This window comes from Choloepus didactylus, chromosome 9 (genome assembly GCF_015220235.1).
Source record: "Choloepus didactylus isolate mChoDid1 chromosome 9, mChoDid1.pri, whole genome shotgun sequence".
In the NCBI taxonomy this organism is placed as follows: Eukaryota; Metazoa; Chordata; class Mammalia; order Pilosa; family Megalonychidae; genus Choloepus; species Choloepus didactylus.
Genome location: NC_051315.1, coordinates 64,204,880 through 64,229,380, shown reverse-complemented (window position 1 = coordinate 64,229,380; position 24,501 = coordinate 64,204,880). Strand labels below are relative to the sequence as shown.

Genomic DNA, 24,501 nt, shown 5'->3' with positions numbered 1-24,501 from the left:
CTTCGGGGAGAAAGCCTTGCCAAGCTAATGCCTCAATTTTGGACTTCTCTTAGCCTCAAAACTGTTAGCCAATAAATTCCTGTTGTTTAAGCCAACCCTATGGTATTTGACTGAGCATTCAGGAAACTAAGACAGTGACTTTCTATTGCAGGTGTCGGAAAGCTCTGCCCACACTGACTGAGGCAAAAAAAGAATGAACTGGCTGACAGAGGCTCCAACTCTGTATCCTCCCAGAGTCCAGTAGCTTTTGTCAGGAGACTCGAATGTGATGGTTGGCCTAGATCTAGGTCAGTGCCATAAAATTCATGTGGATTGAGGATTGTTACCAAAAGATTAGGAATTTATTCTGGTGGCCAGAAAACAAGAAATGCCCATACAAAATGAAATAACAAAATAATATCACCAATTGCAATTAAAGTCTGCATAAGGGAAGGGATTACTGATTCAGTTAGTGACATTTTACACATGTAGAAACTGAAGCTTAGAAAAGTCACTGGCTCAAGCTAACAAGATCAGTTTTAAAACCAAGAATATAATCTGAACTTCCACTTTCAGCCATGATGGAGTAATGGCAACTATATTTACCCTCCCATCTTAAACAACTAGCAAACCGGAGAGATATAAAACAACAGTTTTACATAAATAATAGCATAAAACTATGCTACCTGGGAGAAGGCACACAAACAAGGTGACTTGTACATTTGTGCTAGCTTACTGCCTGGAGGCAGTTTCCAGGCTACAATACAGAGAGTGGGAATCCAAAGACATTCCCAGTGGTCTCACTGAGTTGAGGAGACAAGAGATGGGAGTTTGGGGAGGCAAAGTATCTAAAATTTGTGGGGCAAAGTATCTGAAAGGACACAGCTTTACAAAGAGCTCTGGAGGTCTGCAGAGGAGTCTCCTTGAGCCTTTGGCTTAGAACTTATCTACATATGCATGAGAGAAAACTATTGGAGAACCACCAAAAAACAAGAGGCTGAACAACTCACCCAGGGCTGAGAATAATTTTACAACCAGATGAAATGAAAAGACTTCATAATACATGGAGCATTGTTTAAAAGTCCCTAAAAGAGTATCATTTTAATAGTGCAACTAAATTAGCACTAAACTAAGGCTGCAGTGGAGCCAACCTGACAAAAAAATACTAAAAGCAAGCCTCAGAGAGATCATAGTGATTCTAAATAACTGTGTGCCAGAACAAAGTCCATTACTACTGAAAAAACTACAGTAAGCTCCAGCATACAACATAAAATGTCCAGCATCCAATTAAAAAAAAAAAAAAATCAGGTATGCAAATAAGCAGGGAAATATGACCTATAACCAGAAAAAAATAATCAACCAATAAAAACAGATCCAGAAATAATGGTAATGATGGAACTAGTAGACAAGGACATTAAACAGCTTTTATAAATATGTTTTACATGTTTAAGGAGATAGAGGAAAACATTAATATGAGGACAGAAATGGAAGATATTGAAAAGGATCCAAGTGGAATTTGTAGAGGTAAAAAATATATCCAAAAAGAAAAAGAAAATGGATCATGTTAACAGCAGATTAGATACTACAGAAGAAAAGTCCAGTGAACCAGAAGATTTAACAATGGAAAATATCCTAAATAAAGGACAAAAAGAATTTTAAAAACTGAACACAGCATCAGTGATTAGTGGGACAATATCAAGCAGTATAACATAAGTGTGATTGGAGTCACAGAAGGAACAGGGGAAGGAAGCAGGGAGACAAAAAAATGTATTTGAAGAAAAAAGTTACCAAAAAGTTTTGCAAATTTGATGAAAAGCCACAGATTCAAGAAGTTTAACGAACTCCAAAGAGATAACTTAGAAAAAAGAGCACCAGGGCATATCATAATCAGATTGCTAAAAACTAGTGACAAAGAGAAAAATCTTAAAAGCAGCCAGAGAGACAGAGAGTGAAAGCCAAGTTAGCAGAGAGAACAGATCTCCCCTCCTAGAGTGGGGTCTTGCCTCAGAAATCTCTGGGATCTGGAAATTAAATATATGTTAGGTTTCTCTTGAATTTTATTTTCACATTTCAGCTTTATAATTTTTTTATAGTTTTATGGTTGTACAAGACCTTAAATGTGCACACACACACAAGTATACATGTAAATATTTTTAAAAAGAAGAGAGATACAATTTTTATACTATTATCTTTATTGTCATCTTAATTAAAGATTATTTTAGTGTAGGACAAATATGTCAACTTAGTTTCATAAATTATTTTCCTTTTCACTGTTACTTTTACGTATCTAAGTAAAATATAACTATCCAAAATAAAAGAGATTTCAGAAAGTTTTTTTTAAGAAGCAGATGGGGTAGGGTAGGGACAGACACATTACATACAGATGTGAAAAGAACAGCAAAATTTTCATCAAAAAACTAGAGGACAATTGAATGACACCTTAAAAGTACTGAATGAAAAAAAAAATCTGTCAACTTAGAATTCTATATCCAACAAAAATAACTTTGAGAAATGAAGACATTTAAAGATCTGTTTTTAAACAAAAGGTGAGAGAATTCATCACCCTAAGACCTATACAACAAGAAATATGAAAGAAAGTTGTTCATAAAGAAGGGAAATGATACAATATAGAAAATTAGATCTACAGAAAGGAATAAAGAACACCAGAAATGGTAAGTGTAGGTAAATGTAAAAGTCATTTTATCCTCACTTTAGTATCTTTAAAAGATAACTTATCATTTAAAGCAAATAGTAATGTATTGCATAGTTGATATGTGCAGATAAAAAAGTATGACAATAGCATAAAGTACAGGGCAAGTGGAAGTGTACTGCTATGAGTTTCTTATATACGAAGTGTTACAGCATGTGAAGGTGGACTGTGTTAAATGAAACATGTATATTACAAACCCTAGAGCAAATTCTAAAAAATAAAACAGCTGTATTTAATAAACCAATAATGGAGATAAAATGGATCATGAAAAATACACAGTTGATCTAAAAGTATGCCAGAAAAAAAGGAACAAAGAAGAAATAGGATAGATAGAAAACATAGCAAGATGACAAATTAAAATCCAGCCATATTAATAGCTACATTAAATTGAAATGTACCTAAAAGGCAGAGATTGTCAGATGGACTTTTTTTTTTTAAAAAAAAAAAGCAAGATTCAACTATATGCTACCCACAGGAAACCTATTTTAAATATAAAGACAGAGCGGTAAAAGGAAAAGGATATACCATGCAAACAGTAATTAAAAGGAGATTGGAGTAGCCACATTGTATGAAATTTAATAGATTTTAGAACCAGGAATATTATTGGGAATTAAGAGAGTAAAATTTATAAAGAGGACCTAATTTAAAATTTGAAATACACATAATAAAAGAAGTTCAAAATACATAAAGCAACAACTGAGAAAATTGATAGGTGAAATAGCCAAACCCACAATTATAGCTGGAGATCTCAGTATTTCTATTTTGGTGATAGGACAAATAGACAGAAAATTAATAAAGATGTAGAAGATTTGAGCAACAGTATCAACCAATCTGACCTAATTGATATTTATAGTTGATATTTATAGAGTATTCCACCCAACAACAGCAGAATACACATACTTTTCAAGTTAGCTTGGAAGATTCACCAAGATAAACAATATACTGGGCCATATGTGTCAAAAATGTAAAAAGATTGAAATCATACAAAGCATATCCCGTTACCAGAACAATTAAATTAGAAATAATGAACATTTGGAAATTTCCCCACATATTTCAAAGTTAAACTACATGCTACTGAATAACTCATAGATTAAAGAAGAAATCACACACTTAATATCAAGTATGGTTCTAAAAGGATATAACCCAAATTATGTTTCCAAAGTGAATAGGGTTAGTTAAGTCTGCAGCAGAGGATGCTTTGTGTTTCAGCGGGGCTGCAGGGGAGGAGACCTGTGAATATCTAGGTATGTAATGAAGGCTTTGGATGCTTGAAACTGGGGATATTGGGTAAGAGTGGATTTCCGTTTTCTTCAGGGCCTCAGCCAGTGCCGAAGAGAATGTCTGAACTCTTCTTTCCTTCCTTACATAAGCTCAACTGTGCTGAAATGGATCTCAGTGATACTGAGCACATATAGTGTTTGCCTAATACATACCTAGCTTTGGTTTGGTAGGAAAATCTTATTTGTAGAAGACAAGATCTTCTCCTCTAGAGGTGGCAAGGTGATAAATATCTTGGTGGAAAGGTTAATGACTCTCTGTCAAGTCTATAGTAAACCTGTATTAGTTAGGGTTCACTGGGGAAACAGAACCAACAGGAGATATCTGTAAATATGAGATTTTATAAAAGTGTCTCATGCAGCTGTGGGGATGCACAAGTCCAAATTCTGTAGGGCAGGCAGTGAACTGGCAACTCTGATGAAGGTGTTTCATGAACTCCCCAGGAAATGCTGGCTAGCCGAAGAAGAAGTGAAGGTTCTCTTCTCCTTTAAAAATCTTCAACTGATTGGATTAAATCCAGCTGATTGAATTCTTTCATTGTGGAAGACACACCCTTCATTGATGTAATCAGTCACAGATGCAGTCAATTGACTGATGATTTAATAAACCAGAAAAAAAAAAAAATCACAAGGAATATTAGAAAAAATTTTGAATTGAATGAAAAGGAAAATATGTCAAAATTTGTGGAGTGCAGCTAAAGTAATATTTATAGGGAAACTTATACCACTGAGTGCTTTTATTAGAAAATAAAAAAAAAAAAGGTCTTAAATCAGTGAGCTAAGCTTCCACCTTAAAAACCTAGCAAAGAAAGAGCAAATTAAATCAAGTAATGGAAAAAAAATAATAAAGAGCAGAACAGAATACCGATAGAGAAAATCAGGGGTCTATTTTACTAGGGCTTTATAAAGAGAGTTAATTACATATTTAACAATTTCTTGTAGGTTTTAGTCAGATCTTTCCCCTAGTATATTGTAGAAATACTACCATTTATATTTTTATTTTAATGTGTGTTAACAGTACTTCATTAGATGACCCTTTTACAAAGGAATCCAACCAAGGCAAAGATAAACTGAAACCTGATTGTGTGGAAATGTTAACCATGGTGCAGACTTGACTTGGAGGAATTGTGAATCACAATATAATGTGGATTGATCTGAGGCTTTTTTGTCTCTCAGTGTTGAGTTTACCTGTCTATCACATCAGCTGTGATTTTTATTAGATAACTGTTGGGGATTGAATCATGTCCCCCACAAAAGGCATGTTCAGGTGCCAATCCCTGGTCCTATGGGTGTGAACCCATTTGTAAACAAGACCTTTGAAGATGTCGTTACTTAAAGTGTGCCCACACTGAATGAGGGTGGGCCTTCATCCAATACGGCTGAAGTCCGTATCAGCAAGGAAATTGGACCCTGAGAGAGAGCCCGTATCAGCAAGGAAATTGGACCCTGAGAGAGAGCCACCAGAAGAGCAGGCAGCTGGTGGTCAACAGAACCCCATCGTGAAGCCAGTCCACTCTATGCTATTTGTTTTAGCAGCTAAGAAACTGAAACAACAACCAAGTTAGTCCATTTTTTTTTCTTTTTCTATTTTTCCTACATATTGAAATTTTAGGGGATTGTTGCTTTAAAATATTGATTCATTGTGTTGATTTTTAGCATTGAAATTTGAATGCAAACTCTTCACTCAAGTAAAAAAGCTACTTTCAAAATGGAAGTGTTTTAGGTTAGGCATTTGATGTTTTTGAGCATTAACTATGATTAAATTTAGAGGTAAAGTTCTTATTAGAGTTCCTGTGAAAGAAAAAGAAATTTGCATCTGAAACGTTAAAAAAAGGTCTAAACATTAAAGTTATAGGTTTTATTATCATTTTGAAATGGAAAGCTTTTTTGAATTACTGATTTATTGTTATTTATTATACTATCTGTATCTTGTGGCGTGATCAAATAAATAAATAAAAGGGTTGCTAAAGCACCTCGATGTTTCTACTTCTTGATTCTTGGGTTTCAAACTGTTGGCTCTGTGTAAGAAGCCGTTCTTTCATTTCTGAAGAGAAAATTTACTTGAACTCCAGAAACTGGATTTGTGTTTCAGCATTAATATGGTTGTGTTGTGATTTTGAGCAAGGAAATTCCCTTGTCTGTGCCTAATTAATTTAAGTGTAATTTTAAAGATATTTCTCCTTCACAGGGATGTGTGTGGAAGCAAAAAGGGGAAAGGGTAGATCAAGAAGCCATAAAGAAATTTAAACTCTGTTGATATGGCCCTGTATAGATTTGTGGTGAATGTACTGTTATGAGTAGAATTGATAATCACTTATTATTTTTTCTCCAAATGTTTATTAAAATATTATTTATACATCAATCACTAAAAAAACATTTTTATAATGTTCTTCATGTGGGAGTGGAACTAAATTCTAGTACTGCACTGGTTCGTGTATAGTCTGACCTTATTATATCAGCTTTTTCCTGTAGTTCTTTCTCTTATTTAAGGAGACATCATTTATTTGTGTTATGGCCAGTGTATGTCTAGAAGACTTTTATGGTATCTCCCTCAGTTTAGAACTAGTTTTCTTGCTCTTGAAATATTGGCACCATTTTTCTCTCATGTCATCCTGTTCAAAGTAATACTTCTGACTGTGTTAACTATTTGTGACTGTGTTAACTATTTATTAACTATTAAGTATGTGATTCAGAGGCTCTGCAAATTCTCCGCTGTAACTAGATGATTGCGGCAGCTAGTTGTAGAAGTTTATTAGCACCCAGGCCTCTTCACAGGCTCTCCGATGCCTCCACACACAGAGAACCTCTCCCACTTCTGTCTGCTGCTGACCAGTGGGTGTGCCCTCCCCTCTATTGCAGGCACTTGGCATCTTCAAGCATTGCTTAAAGCTGTTTCAGCAAGTGCTCGCTGCATTTCTTCTGCCTCTGCTGCTGTAGTCACCACATTACGCATTCATTCCATCAAAACCAGAGGACCGAGGCACGGCCAGCATCATGTCTGCTTTGTGGCTTAACTGTACCCAAACCTTGTTACAGACTTTTCCTCAAGAGTTTTAAGGCTGCTAATAGTTTTGACTATTAACACAAGGCAACAGGGTATTACTTTGATGCCAAATATGCTCCTATGCTCCTACTTTAAACATCCTTCCCTCCCCAATTTTTTTTTTTTTTTTTTTTGGGAGGGGGCAGGGAATTCCTACAAAATTTTATGTATTTGCTGCTAATGATCATGGCTGGTGTTATGTATTCTCTGTTCATGACTTAATAGTATAAATCGAAATACTTCACTGACTTGGCAAAATTTGGTTTAAAATTCTAAATTTCAACTCTTTTGGATCAAAAAGTTTAAGACCGTTTTGGTGAGGCTAAAATTGTTCACTTAAAAGAGCCATTCTAGTTGCCCTGAAATAAAAATGAAATAAAGGAGAAAAAGTCTTTCCTGAACAGATGCCTGGCTACCTACATGCCTTTCATTGTGATTTTGATCATCTGTTCTCTCCCTTCATCGCCTAATATCATGCTGGAGAACTGACTCATCAGAGCCTTCCAAATGAAGAGCTTCAGCTGAAATGTCATTGCCACCTTCCCAAACTAGTTTCATTTCCTTGTTCTTATCACACTCCAGCACGGCTCACCTCTGAAATATGCCTTTCAGGCATCCTCCTTGGCTGTTTGCATTCATGCTTATTTCTAAAGATGGTGTTTGGGCTTGGAAGGGATAATGAAGATATGCTCTATTTTTCCTTGTATTCCCATTGCATGAATTTCTTTCTTCCTTTTTCTATTACTGGCATTAAAACTGGAGATGGGAATGATAGAAACATGAGAAATAGTTGTGTTAATTTCCTCATCTAAGTCAGGGTCCAGGTCAGAACAAGAGCAGGCCCAAATGAGAATGGCTCCAGGTCCAACCTAGGTCAGGGCCAGGAGACACCTAGCAGACCCCCATTGTCCAGCCTATCTTTTCCAGCCTAGGTCTGACTGGTTTCCTGGAGAACTACTGAAGCTGCCATCTAAGCTGTTAAAACAAAACACAGTTCAGGATGCCTTTATCAAAACTATCCAAGAATGAAATGTACAAATAATTATTCCTAAAGATTGCTTCCTGAGGTGAAGATGTGATCATTTATAATTGAAGAACATTCAGCCTGCTTGGAGAGTTAGAAAACCCTTTCTTCTGCATATATAATATGAAGAAATGTCCCATGATTTTCATTACAGAATTGGTTCTATTTATTAACATCACAATACTCAGTGCTGTATGCCAAAAGCCCTTTTGTTTAAGTTATTTCACACCATCCACTCTGGTTTCGCTCTCCCAATGTAACTTTAAGATGCTTTATCATAAGATAATTCTATCGTAAGATGCAAAATAACTCCTGGAACCTTCTCCAGACTTTTATCTTATTTTTAATTACCTTACCAAGTAAGTGATACTGGATTATCCTAAGATCTGGCAATCTCTCAGCCAGTTTGTGTCCCAGAGACATTCCCTAAAACTAATTTCATGACCTTGTAGCTATTTCCTGATTATATAATTCTTTTTATATGAGTCAGTGTTATCTATTTCACATATTCCTGTCAGTGTAAAGGCTGCAGACCTTTCCAGTTTTATTCACTCTAGAGAATGGACGCATGCAAAGACCTCATAGGAAATCTCACAGCTATGCTGATCTGGGGCTCTGCTACAGGAACCCCAGGAAATGCGTCTAATTTACAGGATCCAAACATAATTAACAGTGCTAAAGCAACTGTGCCTGCATTCCTGATGCTTTTCCTTAAAAGATGTAGAAGGGATTGTGGCCAACATTTCCAAATCAACAAAACATTTTGTACTCAAGCTCACTTGGCAGTGACCAAAATCACAAGCGTATACCCACTCAGGAATGAAACCCAGGTTATTCATTGCAGCCTTATATGGACATTTTGGCCAAAAGTAGTATTTTGAATTCTTGATAATACATATTTCATTGATTCTAATATGTTTATTTTTCTACATTTTAACATCTCTGAAATTAGGATTTATCTTATTATCGATGGTTTGTCATAATTTAATTGGCATATTTTTCTTAATGGAACATATAATGGTATGTCTTACATTCAATAGCATCTTAAGTTTTAAGAAATAAGTTATATATATCTCAAAAATTATTTACTTGGTTTCTAAAACCATTTCAATACATAAATATAACAATGGTAAAAATAACAATCTTAGATTTAAATTTCATTTATTTACCATAGATTTTTGTTGACTTGTGTTGGAACCAAATTGTCATACTTTGTGATTTTTTTCACTTTTATTTTACAGTTTTCTGCAGGAGAAATATATAAGTAACCTATATAATCATCTCAAGTAAATCAAATTTGATATAGACCAATGACTTCTTTATATTTTCTCCCTTTTAAGTTATTTTTGAAGTGTTTTCAGCCAGTATTTTCTTGGAAATCATAAATTGTTAATGAAATTATTCAAGCTTTTTTTCCTTTACTCTTTAATGGTTGAAGTTTAGATTCATTGTTTCTCATCCTGTATGTATAAAAGTCAACAGATAACTTAGCATTTGACCCTTTTCTTTAGGGATTCCTTTCTTTCTCAGAATGAATGATTACTATATTCAAACAAGGTTTCTGATTAAGTGTTGCTTCTGCACTTTCTGAAATATGTTCATTCTCTTTGTTAACCTAATAAGGGCCAAATTGTTTTGAACAGAAATGGGCCTCTTTTGATGATTCAGTTATGACTAGCCACTAAGTATCACTTTAACATCTGTGACACTAACTGTCATTATAAGGATTCATTTGGCAGAATCCTTTTAAGCCCAAAATATACTCTATATTGCTTGTTATCTTTCTTTTTATCATAGCACTAAAAAAAAAAATGCCAGTATTCTTGTAACACATAAACAGGGCTACTTGTGGTTAGAAAATTCTGCTATAGAAGTTGTTTTCTAAAGTAAATTGTAGAATATTGGTTTGATTTATCACCATTTCTAAAACAAAGAGGAAATAAAGCTCCGAAAAGAATTTTAACTACTTGTCAGTTCCCCTCAGCCATGGTTTTTCTAAATGTAACCGTATTACCTCTTCAGGACTGTGGTTTGATTGTGCTGTGAAACAATCTCCTGATCCATATGTAACCCCTACACACACACTTTGCACCTGCTCTTTTTCAGGTCCATACTTTCAGAGGGCCACACTGGTGTGAGTACTGTGCCAACTTCATGTGGGGTCTCATTGCTCAGGGAGTGAAATGTGCAGGTAAGCGCTCTCACCTCATCCCTTCAATGGTAAGGTTTGCTGTTGTGCACGTGCAGCTAGCGGGAGCCAGGTTTGCTCTCACATAGTGTGCAGGATTCTCAGCCTGTCTCTTTGGAAACTGATTCAATTTTGTCTCCCTTAATCTTGTACTTGATGGGCAGCAGACTAGGGATCCAATATTAGTCAATTAAAAAGAGAAGTCGGTTTGTACACAAAATCTGATAAAGAAGATAAAAATAAGGCAGTTATATTTAACAGTTATATTTAACACTTGTCTTTGCTGTTGCAGTAACTAAATTTATGAAAGTGATTGTTTTAAAAAAGCAGTGTACAGGGATCTATGATTGTTGCCTTGGAAACTGAATTTTAAAGATAACACTTGTTAAGCTGGAGTGTCCTTAACTAAATTTTAGTGAAATCAAATTGATGCTTTGAAAATCTGAATTTATATTCAATGATGGTTACCAAACTCTGAAAAAACACTTAGTCACTAATATTTTCTTTATGATATATTTTTTCTTAGTTCTTTTTTTATTCATTTTTATTGAGATATATTCACATACCATGCAGTCATACAAAGTGTACATTAAGTTGTTTATGCTACCATTATATAGTTGTGCATTCATCACCAAAAATAATTTTTGAACATTTTCATTACCACACATACAAAAATAATAAGAATAAAAATTAAAGTGAAAAAGAACTGTGATATTTTTGAAATCTTGAGTACACCAAATCCTTTTTATAAAATAAGACCAAGGTATAATGTTAAGATTTATGCATAGAAAAAGTTACCAATTCATGCATTTTCTGAAATACTTTGTGAGATAATGTAATTATTCACATCATATGAAATTCATGTATATAGAACAACTATACTGGGTACTTGTCCTTTATTTAAACTACTTTAAATTCCAGCGTAGGCTTAAAAATGATGATTTAAATTTTTGATGCCTAGTATTTGGTCATAGGCTGTTTCTTCCTGCTACTTAAATTATAGAACTAGAAAATATCTTTCTTACATGCCTTATACTAAAGAAGTCTACTAAAAAATTTCAAAATGGTAACTATGGTAACTCTATCAAATTTATTGTTGTAAAAATCCTCGTTTATATTTTAAACAGAATTTTTTGGTTGTCCATGTGTCCAGAAATTTCTAAGGACTGATTTTTCTTATTTCTAAATTGCATTTTCTTTGTATAATAAGATGCAATATGTACTGCATGTGAATGTTCCAAGTCACTCTCTTTTTATGTTTTATTTTTTTTCCATTGGTGTGGTACAATTGTTACAATTGATGAAAGCACATTTTTATAATTGTACTATTAACTATAGTCATGGTTTAACTTAGGGTTCACTGTTTGTGTTCTTCAGTTCCATGGATTCAAATTACTCTGCGTTCAGTTAATATTCCCTTAGCATCACTAAACTGTAATAAGCTTCCATTCATTCAATACCAGCCAAACACATTCAGGGACCTCCCTGTCACAGGATGTGGAATAAGAATTCCACAAGTGCTTTACTCTAAACTGTGCAGAGGTGTTTGTTGCAGAGAGCCTCAGCTCAGAGGCCACTCCGAATCCTCTCTCTTCTTAAAGAGATGAACAGCCCATTCTCATGTCCCTTTGCTCAGAGAGGAAATGAGGAAGCTTTATTGTTGTGGCTGGCGGTTACCCAGAGTCAGGATGAGGAACCATCAGTAGGAAGACTGTGGTTGAGCCTTTGAACTCAATAGGAACAAAGTGGAAGAAAAGTATTGATGGAGCATCTACATTGTTGTGTTTTTCAAAGGCAAGTGAGCACTTTTCCAAAGCACAAATCGCCTGCTTGAAGCAATGATGGTTTAATAAATCTGGTTTCCCTTTATGAGACAGCCTTGACCAGCCAAGACTCTGCAACAATTTCCTAAACATTTTATGACTGTCACTAACTTAAAAGCTTTTCTTTTACTAGAGTAATGATGTGTATTATTTACATTTTGAAAGAATAAAAGCCTTCTACATAAGAATTCTGAGTCAACATTTTAGCAGAAACTAGGTACAACATCTATGAGTGAGTAATCTTTGGCAATATGCTACAATTCCAAATCATGGTTGAAAGAAATGTTTTGGAACACATAATAATAATATGGGGAAAAAGGAGAAAGAAAATTATTTGCCCCTATCCCCAGCCACTCACATTAATAGCTTCTACTTTTCATTGAGTGAAAAACAACAATTGAAAGAAAGGCCTTGAGGATATTTTGTTATGTCTTGTCCTTAAAAGCAGTATATACCATGTGATTTGAACCATATTAATATGTAATAAATGTAAGAATAGATAAACCCATTTTTAAAAACATGGAGGGTTGGGATTTGAATTAGTTCTGTTTTCTATGGCAACTAATTACATTTGGCTAAACATTAAGGACATTGCTTCCAAAGAAGAATAGCAAACTAACAGCCAGTCAGCAAAGAGGTATATTTATCTGGTTTTGTTCCCTAAGATAGCTTGCTTTTTTCTGGTTCCTTTTTGCAAAAATCCACCAAGGCAGAAGAGAGCTTGTCAGGAGTTTTCAAGTGGTGTTTGCCAAAAGCAGCAATTTGGTGTCTCCCCAGCACTCTCCTCAAATTTTTATTAATATCTTATAGTGTTTAAGTGGTGCTCCAGCTATGAAGCTGGCCAAGTTGCTGTAGAAATCAGACTAAATCCAGCTAATAACAGGCAGGACTGAATGCTCTAGACTTTATGCTGAGCACACCGCAGCCAAGGAAGACCTCGGAGGGAAACATAGGGATGGCTTCCCTATGCTAATAATTACATGATCTTTTCAAAATCCAGCAATACATGCTAACATGGTAGGCATTAAGCTCACTCTCCTCACTAACCCCCCCATACTCTAGCCTTTAAATGAGAAGATGATGTTGCAAGGGAATATCTAACTGCAGCTTGGGAGCATTGCCCCCGTTGATAAAATATTTATGACTGAAGCAGGTGGCCTTTAAAAATAGAGTTCAGAGGATGGTCCTTATGCAGATAGAATAGTTTCCCCAACCTAATTTTTCTTTCTTTACCAAATGAGAGCTTATAGGTTAAAGGAATCTACTACTATTATATGATCGTTGAGATTGCCAAACACTTCCCTTCCCAAAAAAGACCAGCATTCCGGAATTAAATTTTCATTTTATCCATACCAAAATATTCTGAAAACATTAAGAAAGATGATACTTGTTTTAATTAAGACATACCAACTTACCATTGGTTATATATTATGATTTCATTTTTTCATTTTATCACTGTTGTTACTGCTCCCCAAAGGAAAGTTAAGTTTGTCCTTGCAGGCCAGTGAGAAATTGATTAGACTTGCTTTAAAATTTCATATAGGTCCAGGCTGGAGCCTCAGGTGAGGGAGAAAGGAAGGGCACGATTCCTGGAAAAGGCTAAGTATTAGATTGGAAGAAAAGAAAATAGAAGCCATGTTTCAAAGACCTGTATTCCAAGTACTTCATCAGTTTTAAGATATGAGTCTGAAGTGGCTAGCAGTTTGATTCTGGAAAGATCTCTAAATCATGTGCATTTACTTGGGCAAGTGGGTCAGGACCCTGTCATGAGACAGGTGGATGGAAAAAATCCAGTCACAATATTTTTTCTAGTAACAAATGAGATGTGGCGATCAGGGGAAAGTGACGTATACCAAACCAGAGCACAGAATATCAGTATTCCAGCCAGGCCTCAGAGATGTAGCATATCAGTATGTAAAAAGGGAATCTCAAATTTATGTGGAAGGAAAAGTAGACAATGACAAACACATAGATAAAAATAACTTGAGATGACAGGCAACAACAATCACAGCTGACAACATTATATTTCTGAGTGATTGACCAGACAAAATAAAAGGCATAGAATGGATGTTTCTTCTTTGGTCATTGATTGGTACAGTCTCGATTCCAAATTATGTATAGTCTTTATAGTTTCTAAGGACAAGAGTTAAAATATTCCTCTATATAAAATGAAAAAAATTTTTCATATACTCCCTTTTAATTAAAATCTCTATTTTCATTAATATCCCAAAGAACAAAGTACTTTTCTTAATTTTGCTTATAAAAGTAATGCCTTCTGATATATATTTGAAATGGTCTATTCCCACTTACCCTAGGGAAAAACAACTAAGAAATATGTTTAAAAACAAAATTTTTATTTACAATTATTTAAAATTAATAATCTTTCCTTTCAGAGCACACATTAACATAATTGTATTAGTCCTTAATCCAATCAATAGAATGTAAACAATATCAGCTGGGTATAAAGCACATATGTGCTTTTTTTTTTTAACTCAAGCCCCAGAAAATCTGAGTATCCTAAAGTTAGTAGACTAAGTAAGAAAAATATTTTATTAATAAAGTACAGAATAAAATCTGATTTGAATTTTGCATTCCTCCTTTAATATGTTTTATTCTCTGCTTATTAACTTGAGGAATTGGGAGGGGAAAATTTGGTTTAATAGTAACATAAAAATAACCTATCAAACCAAGAGATGGCAAAAAATGAAATGATATTTTATGGACTTTTTTTCATTAGAGCTTGCCTAGGAGAAATGGAACTATATAGGAGTTATATGGCTTTAATAAATAAGCATGAAAACCAAATAAAGCTTAATGGCAAGCTGATATGTTGATATACTGCTGGTCCCTGAAGCAGCAGTTTTTAGAGCAAGCTCAAGAATGGTGTATTGCACTGTGAACCTAAGGGTATAAAAAGAAGCTGTATTTTAATGACTTTGCCCTGTTTTTGGTCTTCTGAAGGACTTCATATCTAATCCTGCCAAAAACTTGGCCTTTGAAATGTATTGCCAAAATCAAGCATAATATATTTTTTCATAGTTTTATCTTATTCAAATGGAAGAGAGAATATCAGATTGAAAACATTTCATTCTTCCTTAAATACCTAAATCTGAGATGAGTCTTTACTTTATCCAGTCTTACCTGAGTCACAAATAAGCTTAGGAGCCTGCTGATGTTAAAATAAGATGTGACAGCGAACATTCAAAGTTGAAAATGTTAATATTAATATCAGACATTTAGTGCCATTCACATGTCTTAAAATTATGTGGATGCATCAAAATTTTACTGTTTGTAGTCTACAGAATTCCCATTTAAGGTTTATAAATAGGGAAAGAATATGATGGGTAAGTTTTATCATGTTTTTTAAAAGTCCTACAAGAATAATCATACAAAGAAATCTATAATGTACTCATTTACGTAAAATATAGCAGTGTATTTTAAACCCATGTATGTACAACTAATAATGGGTACAATATACATTATTGAATAAGAAGTTGAAAATAGCAAATCTATCTTCAATGCTGAAAAAAATAACTCAGCACATGGTGTACTGCTGGTGAAGAGTGGTACGTGTGACTCCGTGAGAAGAACACAGGCCTGGGAATCAGGAAACCGTGCTTTAAAACTCAGTTCTACAGCTTTAAAACTTGGTTCTACAAGTCTCTGGCTAAGTAACTTGAACAAATAATTTTAACCTCTCTTAGCCTCTCCATCTGCTTCATCTGTGAAATGAAGATATTGGGGTAGGTTGTTACCAAGAGCACTTTCCAACTGGATTTGTGATCTGTACATACACACTTGTATATGAGTGTGAGCCATGTCAATATCATTATCAAATTAAGAAGCTTTACTGAATTTTATACTTTTAAAACACTACATAATGCAGAATAAAAATGTTTTTAAAAACCATAGAACTGTACAACACAAAGAGTGAACCCTAATATAAACTATGGACTATAGTTAATAGTATAATTACATTAGTATTGTTTCATCAATTGTAACAAAGTTACCTGTGTTAGTCCAGGGAAACAGAGTTCACAGGTTATATGTATATCCTTCCATCTTCTTCCTAGAAGAAAAAGAGAATGTGCAAAGCTGAAAAAATATTTGAAAAAATAATGACTGAAAACTTTCCCAATTGGTGAAAGACATAAACTTAATAGATTAAAAAACCTCAGTGAGCCCCAAACAGTATAAACCCAAAGAAATCCATAATAATCAAAATTGTGAAAACTAAAGACGACGAGGTAATCTGGAAAGCAGTGAGAGAGAAATGATACATCTGACCCCTTTAAAAAAATAAGAGATATACTTGGAGATACTTTTATGTAAATGAAGTGGATTAAGAACAGTGTAGATGTGGAAGCATCAACCATGTCCTTTTCAAGAGCTGGCAGTCACATCTGACAAATGCAGAATTGGCCTTGAGTTCAGCTTGTCTTCTGACCTTAAGCTAATTATGGCAATGCTGTATCACTAGCCTTGGGGTACTGCATAGGAAAGGCCTCTCAAAATATTTCATTCCTCTAAATAATAATAGCAACATAATCATGATAAACACTTATACTTGGCTATGTATAAGGGGCTGCCCTAAGCACTTTACACATGTATGTATTCAATCCTCACGTGAACCCTGATAGGTAAACATATAATTATTATCCCCATTATGTATAACTGAAGCACAGAAAGGTTAAGAAGCTCTTTCAAGATCACACAAGAAAATACGTTCCAGGTCTAACTCTTAAGTTATAGAAGCTATTAAAAGCATTAAAATATTCAAGGGAAACAACGAGATCTTTTAAATGGACATTTTGCCATTGATTTGCCTTATGATTCAATCAGAAATATTGTGTATTACATATTATATAATATAGATATTAAAAGGAATTTGGGTTTTAGTTATAAAGTTATTTGGACATTATTTGACTGTACAGGTTAGTTTTGGGTCATTTCTTGAGAGAGTGTAGATTGTACTCTGCTCTGGAAGCCTTTATGTATCTGAAGAAGAAGCTGCTGTCTTTAGTGATTCACTCACAGATGCCGTGTCAAGACTCATAGTCGTCGGGCCTGTCGTTGCGCATGGCATGTGTTCAGTACTTATGAAGTCCTGCCTTGGAGCCACCATAGCCCTTAACAGTTCTTATTTCAAGTAGGTGTCTACATATTTAACAAAAGAATGATTCCATTTATAACTTTTAGGCTAACTTTCCTTGTCTCTGTGAATTGTTCCTACCATATATAACTAGGTTGCAGCTAACAAGTTTTGCCAAAAGTGGGAATGATGAAGATGATGATCACCAGAATTTGTCTAGCATTTTACAATATGCAGAAGCATCTTGAATGTGTTGGCTTGTTACTTCTCGTAACAATTCTGTGAGGTGGGAATCCTCCCCTTTTTACCAAAAAAAGCTAGCGAAGCTGAGGTTTGCCTACGGACCCCAGACAGTGGTCATGGCATCGTATGATTTTCAAATTGGTTTCATTAAGACCTGGCTGTAAACTGTGTTAAGTCCCATATGAATTGGATTTACAAGAGGTCATGAAGTTAAAAACAAATGGGATGGGTTGTTTTAAAACATAAAGTTGACAATGAGCTATTTTAGTTGAATTACTCAGGTTAGGGTATCACACTTCAGTTTCATTTAGCAAAATATTTGTATTGCTCTCTATCCTTTCTAAAATTTCATTATGCTTTTCTTGTTGAAAAATAAAAGCATCTCAAAATATTAACTAGAAAATGTTTGGGTTCTGGTATCTTTGTAGTTATAACCCAGTAAAATTACAAAGGAGAGGACTAACTTCAATAGAGGTAACTATTGAATTACATGTTAGCTACTAGATGAATTGTATGTTACTCAACTCGTATCATTATAAAGGATTAAGAATAGATGTAAGTATGAGCAGCACCATTTTAAGAATTCCCTGGATACTCTTACTTTTGGAGGTGCAATCTCACATCATACCAAATGTGTTAAAATGTGTCTATGACCCACATTAGTACAATTTTATGTAACTTTAAAGAATTGGATTAAATTTTTAATTTGCTGGTTGACATTATAATGTTACATTTTGTAGACATTAAAAACATTTTTATTTTCAGTGTTTTGTTTCACTTTGTTTTGTTTTTGTATTTTCCAGTGAATGATGAAGGCTGAGCTAGAATTCTGGTCTCTTGACTTAAAACTAGAGTTTTCCAGAAGAAAAGATGGGAATAATGTTTCCCCATTCTGAAAGAACTTCTGGAGGCCAGTCCTCTTTTAAACCTAATTTAAGCTGGAATGCAGTTTGTTAAAACAACCACTCCAGAATGCACAAAACACTCTAAAAGCAATAACAAATTTTTCCTTTCTTTATTTTTTTTTTTAGATTGTGGTTTGAATGTTCATAAGCAGTGTTCCAAGATGGTGCCAAATGACTGTAAGCCAGACTTGAAACATGTCAAGAAGGTGTACAGCTGTGACCTTACGACACTCGTGAAAGCGCATATCACTAAGCGGCCAATGGTGGTAGACATGTGCATCAGGGAAATTGAATCTAGAGGTGATTTCCAGTGTGGTTTAGAGTAGTCTTAGTTCACCATGAATATGAGTCTGAATACCTTTCTGGCATCTCATTACATTAATTTTGGTGGGAATGGTTTCAGAAGTCAAATGATCTGAGGGTCTGAAGTGACTTAATTTAACAAGTAATTAAACAGCTTGATTTCACGGTACATTTAACCAATTATAAAATATGCTTAAAATATGTATTTATAGACAGTACTTCTAGTCTGCAAAAGCTGATGTTTAGAGACCAATTCAGTTGTCAGTTTTCATCTTTTTCTTAGGACTAAGAAGCAAAGGTGTTAAATATTCTATTAAAACTGTCCAAGGCCCAAAACTAGAGCTGCCCCTGGAATTATTCTTTCTCACCTGGGAAAAACTGTTACAGGCCTATGAATAGAGTTTATCTTAGTCTTCTGTTATGTAAAAGAATTTATGGAGAAATTGGGGTGATAAATTATTTCCCTTAAGACTTCACATATTTGATCTAATTAGACAAAAGGATGAGCCAAATTATGAATATTCAGGTGGCAGTAAGTCAGAGTTACACAACTGTGAGTGGAAAGAGTTTTATTTTAGGAGAAAAGTGTGACAAGGTTTCTAAATATGTATACTTGATCATTCTTTCTGACACATTACCTCCCCAGCCTGAAGTACAGAAAGAAGTAAAAATTTGAAGAAAAGGCATAATTCCAAAGACAGTATATCAGCTACCATGTTCTTCCTTTACAGGTCTTAATTCTGAAGGACTATACCGAGTGTCAGGATTTAGTGACCTAATCGAAGATGTCAAGATGGCTTTTGACAGAGGTGTGTTCTTCAGCATGTTCACTAACTTAGGACAATAATATTCTTTGCCAGAAATGTAGTGTTTCTTATAGGGTTTTTGGCATTATTTTTCTAAATCATTGTTGAGTATTACACCAGAAAAAAGACTAGTGTTCTTACCTTATAATTTTTTATTATTTTTATTAGTCTAAGTATTAAACTGTCAAACTTCAGATTGAGAAAAAAGCATAAAATTTAACATTACCAGTATGTGAGTTTCTGAGGCTGTCCATGTTCACTAAAATTCACACAGAGCACTTAATTTACCAAGAACCATAGAGAAAAAGGGGTGGGGGTCTCTAAGTTTTTAAAATCTCATATTTCCATGACTTGAGTTGCCCTCCCCCAAGCTTGGCCTGTCACTCAGTTTCCCGTGCACCTGTGTCACCATCTTTGACTGAGCTGAGACCCCAGTCCTGGCTCAGGTGTGGGGACAGGAAGCCCAAGAAGAGCTGAGGGCCGCCTGGTACAGGATCCGATGAACTGTGGGAGGAGGGGACCAGCCAGAGAAAACCTCAGTGGGGCTTTTTCTTTTTACTAACACTTAAATTAAGATCTGTTTTCATGGTCCTCCAGTTTGTCTTTGCTTTAAGCAGTTTGTCTTTGCTTTAAGTACTGGAATAAGCCCAGTACCAAGGAGGAGCCATAGCCTTGAATATAGAAAATAAAGACGGAATAAGAGTGAGGAAAAAAAAATTATAATCTTTTAAAGAGACTCTTTCCTTTACAAGTATTTCTTTCTAGCATCATCACTCTCCCCCACCCCCATCCTGTCCTGCATTCACAAACCTCTTATAGGCAGCAGAGCAGAAGCAGGAGACAAAAAGAAATTAAATATTATTACTGACCTAATATGAGGAAATCTAGGCCAGCCCACAGAAAGGGAGGCGAAGTAGTGGTGGTGAAGGTCCAAATAAGCATCAAGAAGAACAATCCTGAATCCATGCCAAATTAAATGTTAAGAGGCATCTCTTTTCTCTGGCAGGTAGCAACTGAGCATGGCCTTCCCAGCCTCTGGCCATGGATTCTCAGCAATAAGCCAACACCAGAAAAGAATGGAAATTTCCATGGGCCCCAGAAAGCAAATAAATGGCACAGTAAAAACAGGAGAGACAGCCTTTTAGAGCTGTTAACACCAGTAACCAAAGTGACAATTCGTGAAGAGCTCAGGATGGCGCCACAGGGCCACACCCCTGGGAGCAAGTCTTTGACCCCCAGAGATGTGGAGCAGCAGCATCTTTAGGACTCATAGGAATGAAGTAAAGAATTATAACAAGGGTGTGAAAAACAGTGATGCAGATCATTTAAATAAATTCTTTGCATAAATAAATGCTGCCCCAAATCCATGAGTGTTCAAAGGAAGAGGGCTATCAAATAAAGGGAACAAATTAAATTTGAAGTAGTTAAGGTTGATCACTTCTGGGAGGCTTAAACCTCAAATAATGAGCTCCAGGAAAAAAGAAGGCAGTATCCATAGAATGCTGAAATGAGCTCATTTAATTCAATTGTCAAGGTGAAAAGGCAGGATTTGGAAAATCTTCTGTAGCTTAGGAGATAGTCACTGAATGGAGAACTAACTACTCCACGGTTGGCAGATGCCATTACAAGTTTGCTATATTTTATCTTCTGGTGGAACAGCAAATATTTACATAACCACTACAGTGAAAGGTCCATTGGGAAGGTCAAAGCAAATAAAATCCCCAGAAGATCCCCAATCTGGTTGAAGAGTCAAGAGCCACAAGTGATAAATCAACCAGGGAAGAAAGATATTACAGACCATACTGATACTTCATGGTCCTACTTAGATTTAGTGTCTGGATGTCAGGTTCCAGACTGTGCTTATATTATTTTAAAAGATTTAAGGAAATATATATTCTTATTAAAAAGCAGGTTTCAAAAGAACCAGTTGAATAATAATATACGTGTCAGAGCGTCGTCTTTTAGTCTGCTAGCTTTTGTCAATCTATTTGCCATTGAGTTGATTTTAAAATATTTATTAAGCAGCTACTGTGTGCCAGGAGCCATGTTCTGTTCTTTAGATACAGCATCTACCCATGTATATGGTCCTTGCACTCATGGAGGGCTCACAATAAGTAATCACACAATGGTTATTTAATACACTTTAATAAATGTCATAAAGGAAAATAATAACAATCAAGGAATTTAACTAGTTGGGCAGGGGGGGATGTTGGAGATCAGAACAGGCCTCCCTGAAGAAGAAATATTTAAGCTAAATCTTAAAGGATTAATGGGAGTTGGCTGTACATGGTTTGAGTAGCAGAGAAACAGGATATGTAAAGGCCCTGGCAATGAAAGAATATGGGCAGAGGCCCTGAGGCAGACCTTGGAAAGACACTGACAGGTACTGTAGCTTAGAGAGTAGAAAGCAAAGGAAGAGTGGACTGAGATATAGTAAATACATCTTACCATTGAAAGAATTATCTAATGGCAGCAGGTTCCCAGATCAACCCCAAATCCTATTAAACGTATCAAGTAACTAAACCATACTGATGGGGACTTTGTTTTCCAAACCAAAAATTAGACATATAGCCTATAATGGGACAGGATATGTGAAATCTGGATTCTCCTAGGAAAATGGCCAAAGAGAAGGAAACTTATTCTTTCTCTTTCCTGAGTAAAAATTTTGATAGAGTTGGTATTTGCCTTCGTCCTTCTATTTTCTTTATTGCTCGCCCATTCCCTTCTCCAGGTCTTTAGGCTCCCGGCACTTACATGCTTCCCTGAAGTCTCCCATTGAAACAATGTACCAAGCCTTTTCTTTCCAGAAAGCACTCTATCCTAACTTACTGCCACTGCATCTGATTTCAGCCCAAGTGTGAAAGACAGACCCTGACGACCTAATTCACACTTGGAGGTGTCTGTCTGATGGGCACGGAGGTACTTGCATTTTAAAAGAGGCTGCTTTTTAATCCATAAAAATTTTTTCTAAGCCAAATGAAATTTAAAAAATCTAGCATAGGATTTTGCTCAGAGTAGACACTAATTAAATCTTTAGTAGATGAAAATTCAGATATTTTAACAAAGTAGAGTACTAAATGCAGGGGGCATGCAGAAGTCCACTCTGAAGGAGGGCCAGCTTTGCTTGAAAGTCTTCGGGATCAGCATCTTTAAAATACTCCTCCATGTTATAATTTCATCTGTTCTTGTTATTTCAGTACTTTAAACTTTTTTGTTTTGTTTTGTTACTACCCCAGAGTTCAGTAAGGTCCAAATGTTATATGTAGGAGCCTGGGGTGAAAAAAGACAGCCTTTTGTGCTGGAGGTCTTTTGTAAATTGGAATTGCCTCTGCTGTTAGCTTTCACATTCTCTATGTTTATTGGGGGAAAAAAAAAAAAAGGCAAGCCTGCATGGTTCCCCTGGGACGTCTCAAGTAGCGATGAAATTAAGAGATGCTTCCATTGACCTACTCCTTCCCTACTTCCCCCTCCCATAATTAAGCTTGGACAAATCAGGAACCGCAGAATAGATGCTTTGAAAAAAATAGATTGTGCTATTTCAGTAAAAATTGATCATTAATATATATATCATTTAGCATCCTGAATTTGATGTTAAACACTGAAGCATTGCTAATTTTTTAAAAACTGATTATATTCACAAATATAATCAGTTTTTTATTATTTATTTTTGTTTCTTTTAACATTAAAAGATGGTGAAAAAGCAGATATTTCTGTGAACATGTATGAAGATATCAACATTATTACGGGTGCACTTAAACTGTACTTCAGGGATTTGCCAATTCCACTCATCACGTATGATGCCTACCCTAAGTTTATCGAGTCTGCTAGTAAGTATGAACGCACACGCTCCACGCCCCGACAGACAGCCTCCTCCGGGTAACCAATTTTCCTGTTTTCCCTGCCGAGTATCTTGAAGCATTTTATGAAATATTTCCCCTTTACCTCTCTCCATGGTTAATGTACTCACACAAATTTTGCAGACACGCTTCTCTAACGGAGGTTATTTATGACTTGTACTATCAGAAGTTTTTTTGGTAATGATATAGACTTCATTTTCCAAATTAAAACTTACACCAGTGCTTCTGAGACATGGACCAATGCTTTTGCAAATAAAATAAAAATTAATTACTAGAAAAATAAAATGAAAACAAAAATGTATTACAAAACACAAACCCAGTTGTTGCTATTTAGAGTCAACAAACATAAGAATTACTCTGTCAGATTGCTAAAAAGTTCCTAATTTCTTACTCTCAACCTTGGTATCTATTCTGCAGACCATTAACAGTCAGCCTACTGGCACTGGTTCATAGATCACACTTTAAGGAGCGCTGCTTTAGATCAAGAAGTTACTTTTTAAATTCTAGTTGAGATGAAAATGAGAAGAAGCAAAGGAAGGCTCATTTGCCAAATTTTATTTATGCTGTAAAAATTATACCTGTAATCACACTTCCTTTTTTTAAAGGAGGGAATTCTTAACAGATTTTAAGTGTCGGCATGACTCTTTTTTAGAAAAGCTAGACTATTTCTGTCATTTTCCTTTTCTCATCTTAAAACCATATGTTGCATTGATCTTTAAATAATAACCTCACTTCCTTAGTAACATTAATTTGCTTTTCGATTTTGAAATTTCATGAAGTATAAACTTTCTTTGTTCTGAGGTTTAGTTTGTCCTTCAGAGCTTTTGTTGAGAATTTTTGTGGCTAGTTCCACGGAGCCCTGATTTCTTGCCAGTCAGCTCAAGCTCTCATGTAGAGAACAGTCATGAGAATTAAACTGATTTTTTATGATGTGTCATGTAGAGAACATGAAAGCTTCTAGGTTCCTAACATAGGAATTTAGTTCCTCTCAACTTGGGATTAATTTAGTTCCGATCTTGGAAACTGTCTGAGGGAGTTTATAGGTTCTTGTTTTATGGGGAAAAGGTTTCCTTCACAGAGAGGTAACAAGTCTGCTTTGATCCCCAGGACAACACTGAGAGATGGACTGGATAGTCATTCCTGTACCCATATTGCTTGGGAATAAAACTGAAACTTGGGTTCTTTGCCTAAATCAAGAGCACACAATTATCACAGGACAGAAAAAAGATTCACATCGAAGCCCTGAACTCT

General features: G+C 35.2%; 1 protein-coding gene and 1 pseudogene across 1 annotated transcript in view; both read left to right on the top strand.

Moving 5' to 3' along the window:
• The window catches only part of CHN1 (chimerin 1), a 223,361-nt gene that overhangs the window by 190,161 nt on the left and 8,699 nt on the right, over window positions 1-24,501 (top strand). The window contains exons 9-12 of the mRNA XM_037849301.1: window positions 10,140-10,224; window positions 18,411-18,584; window positions 19,319-19,396; window positions 23,083-23,220. Of these exons, the coding sequence (XP_037705229.1) occupies window positions 10,140-10,224; window positions 18,411-18,584; window positions 19,319-19,396; window positions 23,083-23,220 (475 nt within the window). The remainder of the gene's footprint in view (window positions 1-10,139; window positions 10,225-18,410; window positions 18,585-19,318; window positions 19,397-23,082; window positions 23,221-24,501) is intronic.
• Window positions 11,316-14,361, top strand: LOC119544140 (annotated as a pseudogene).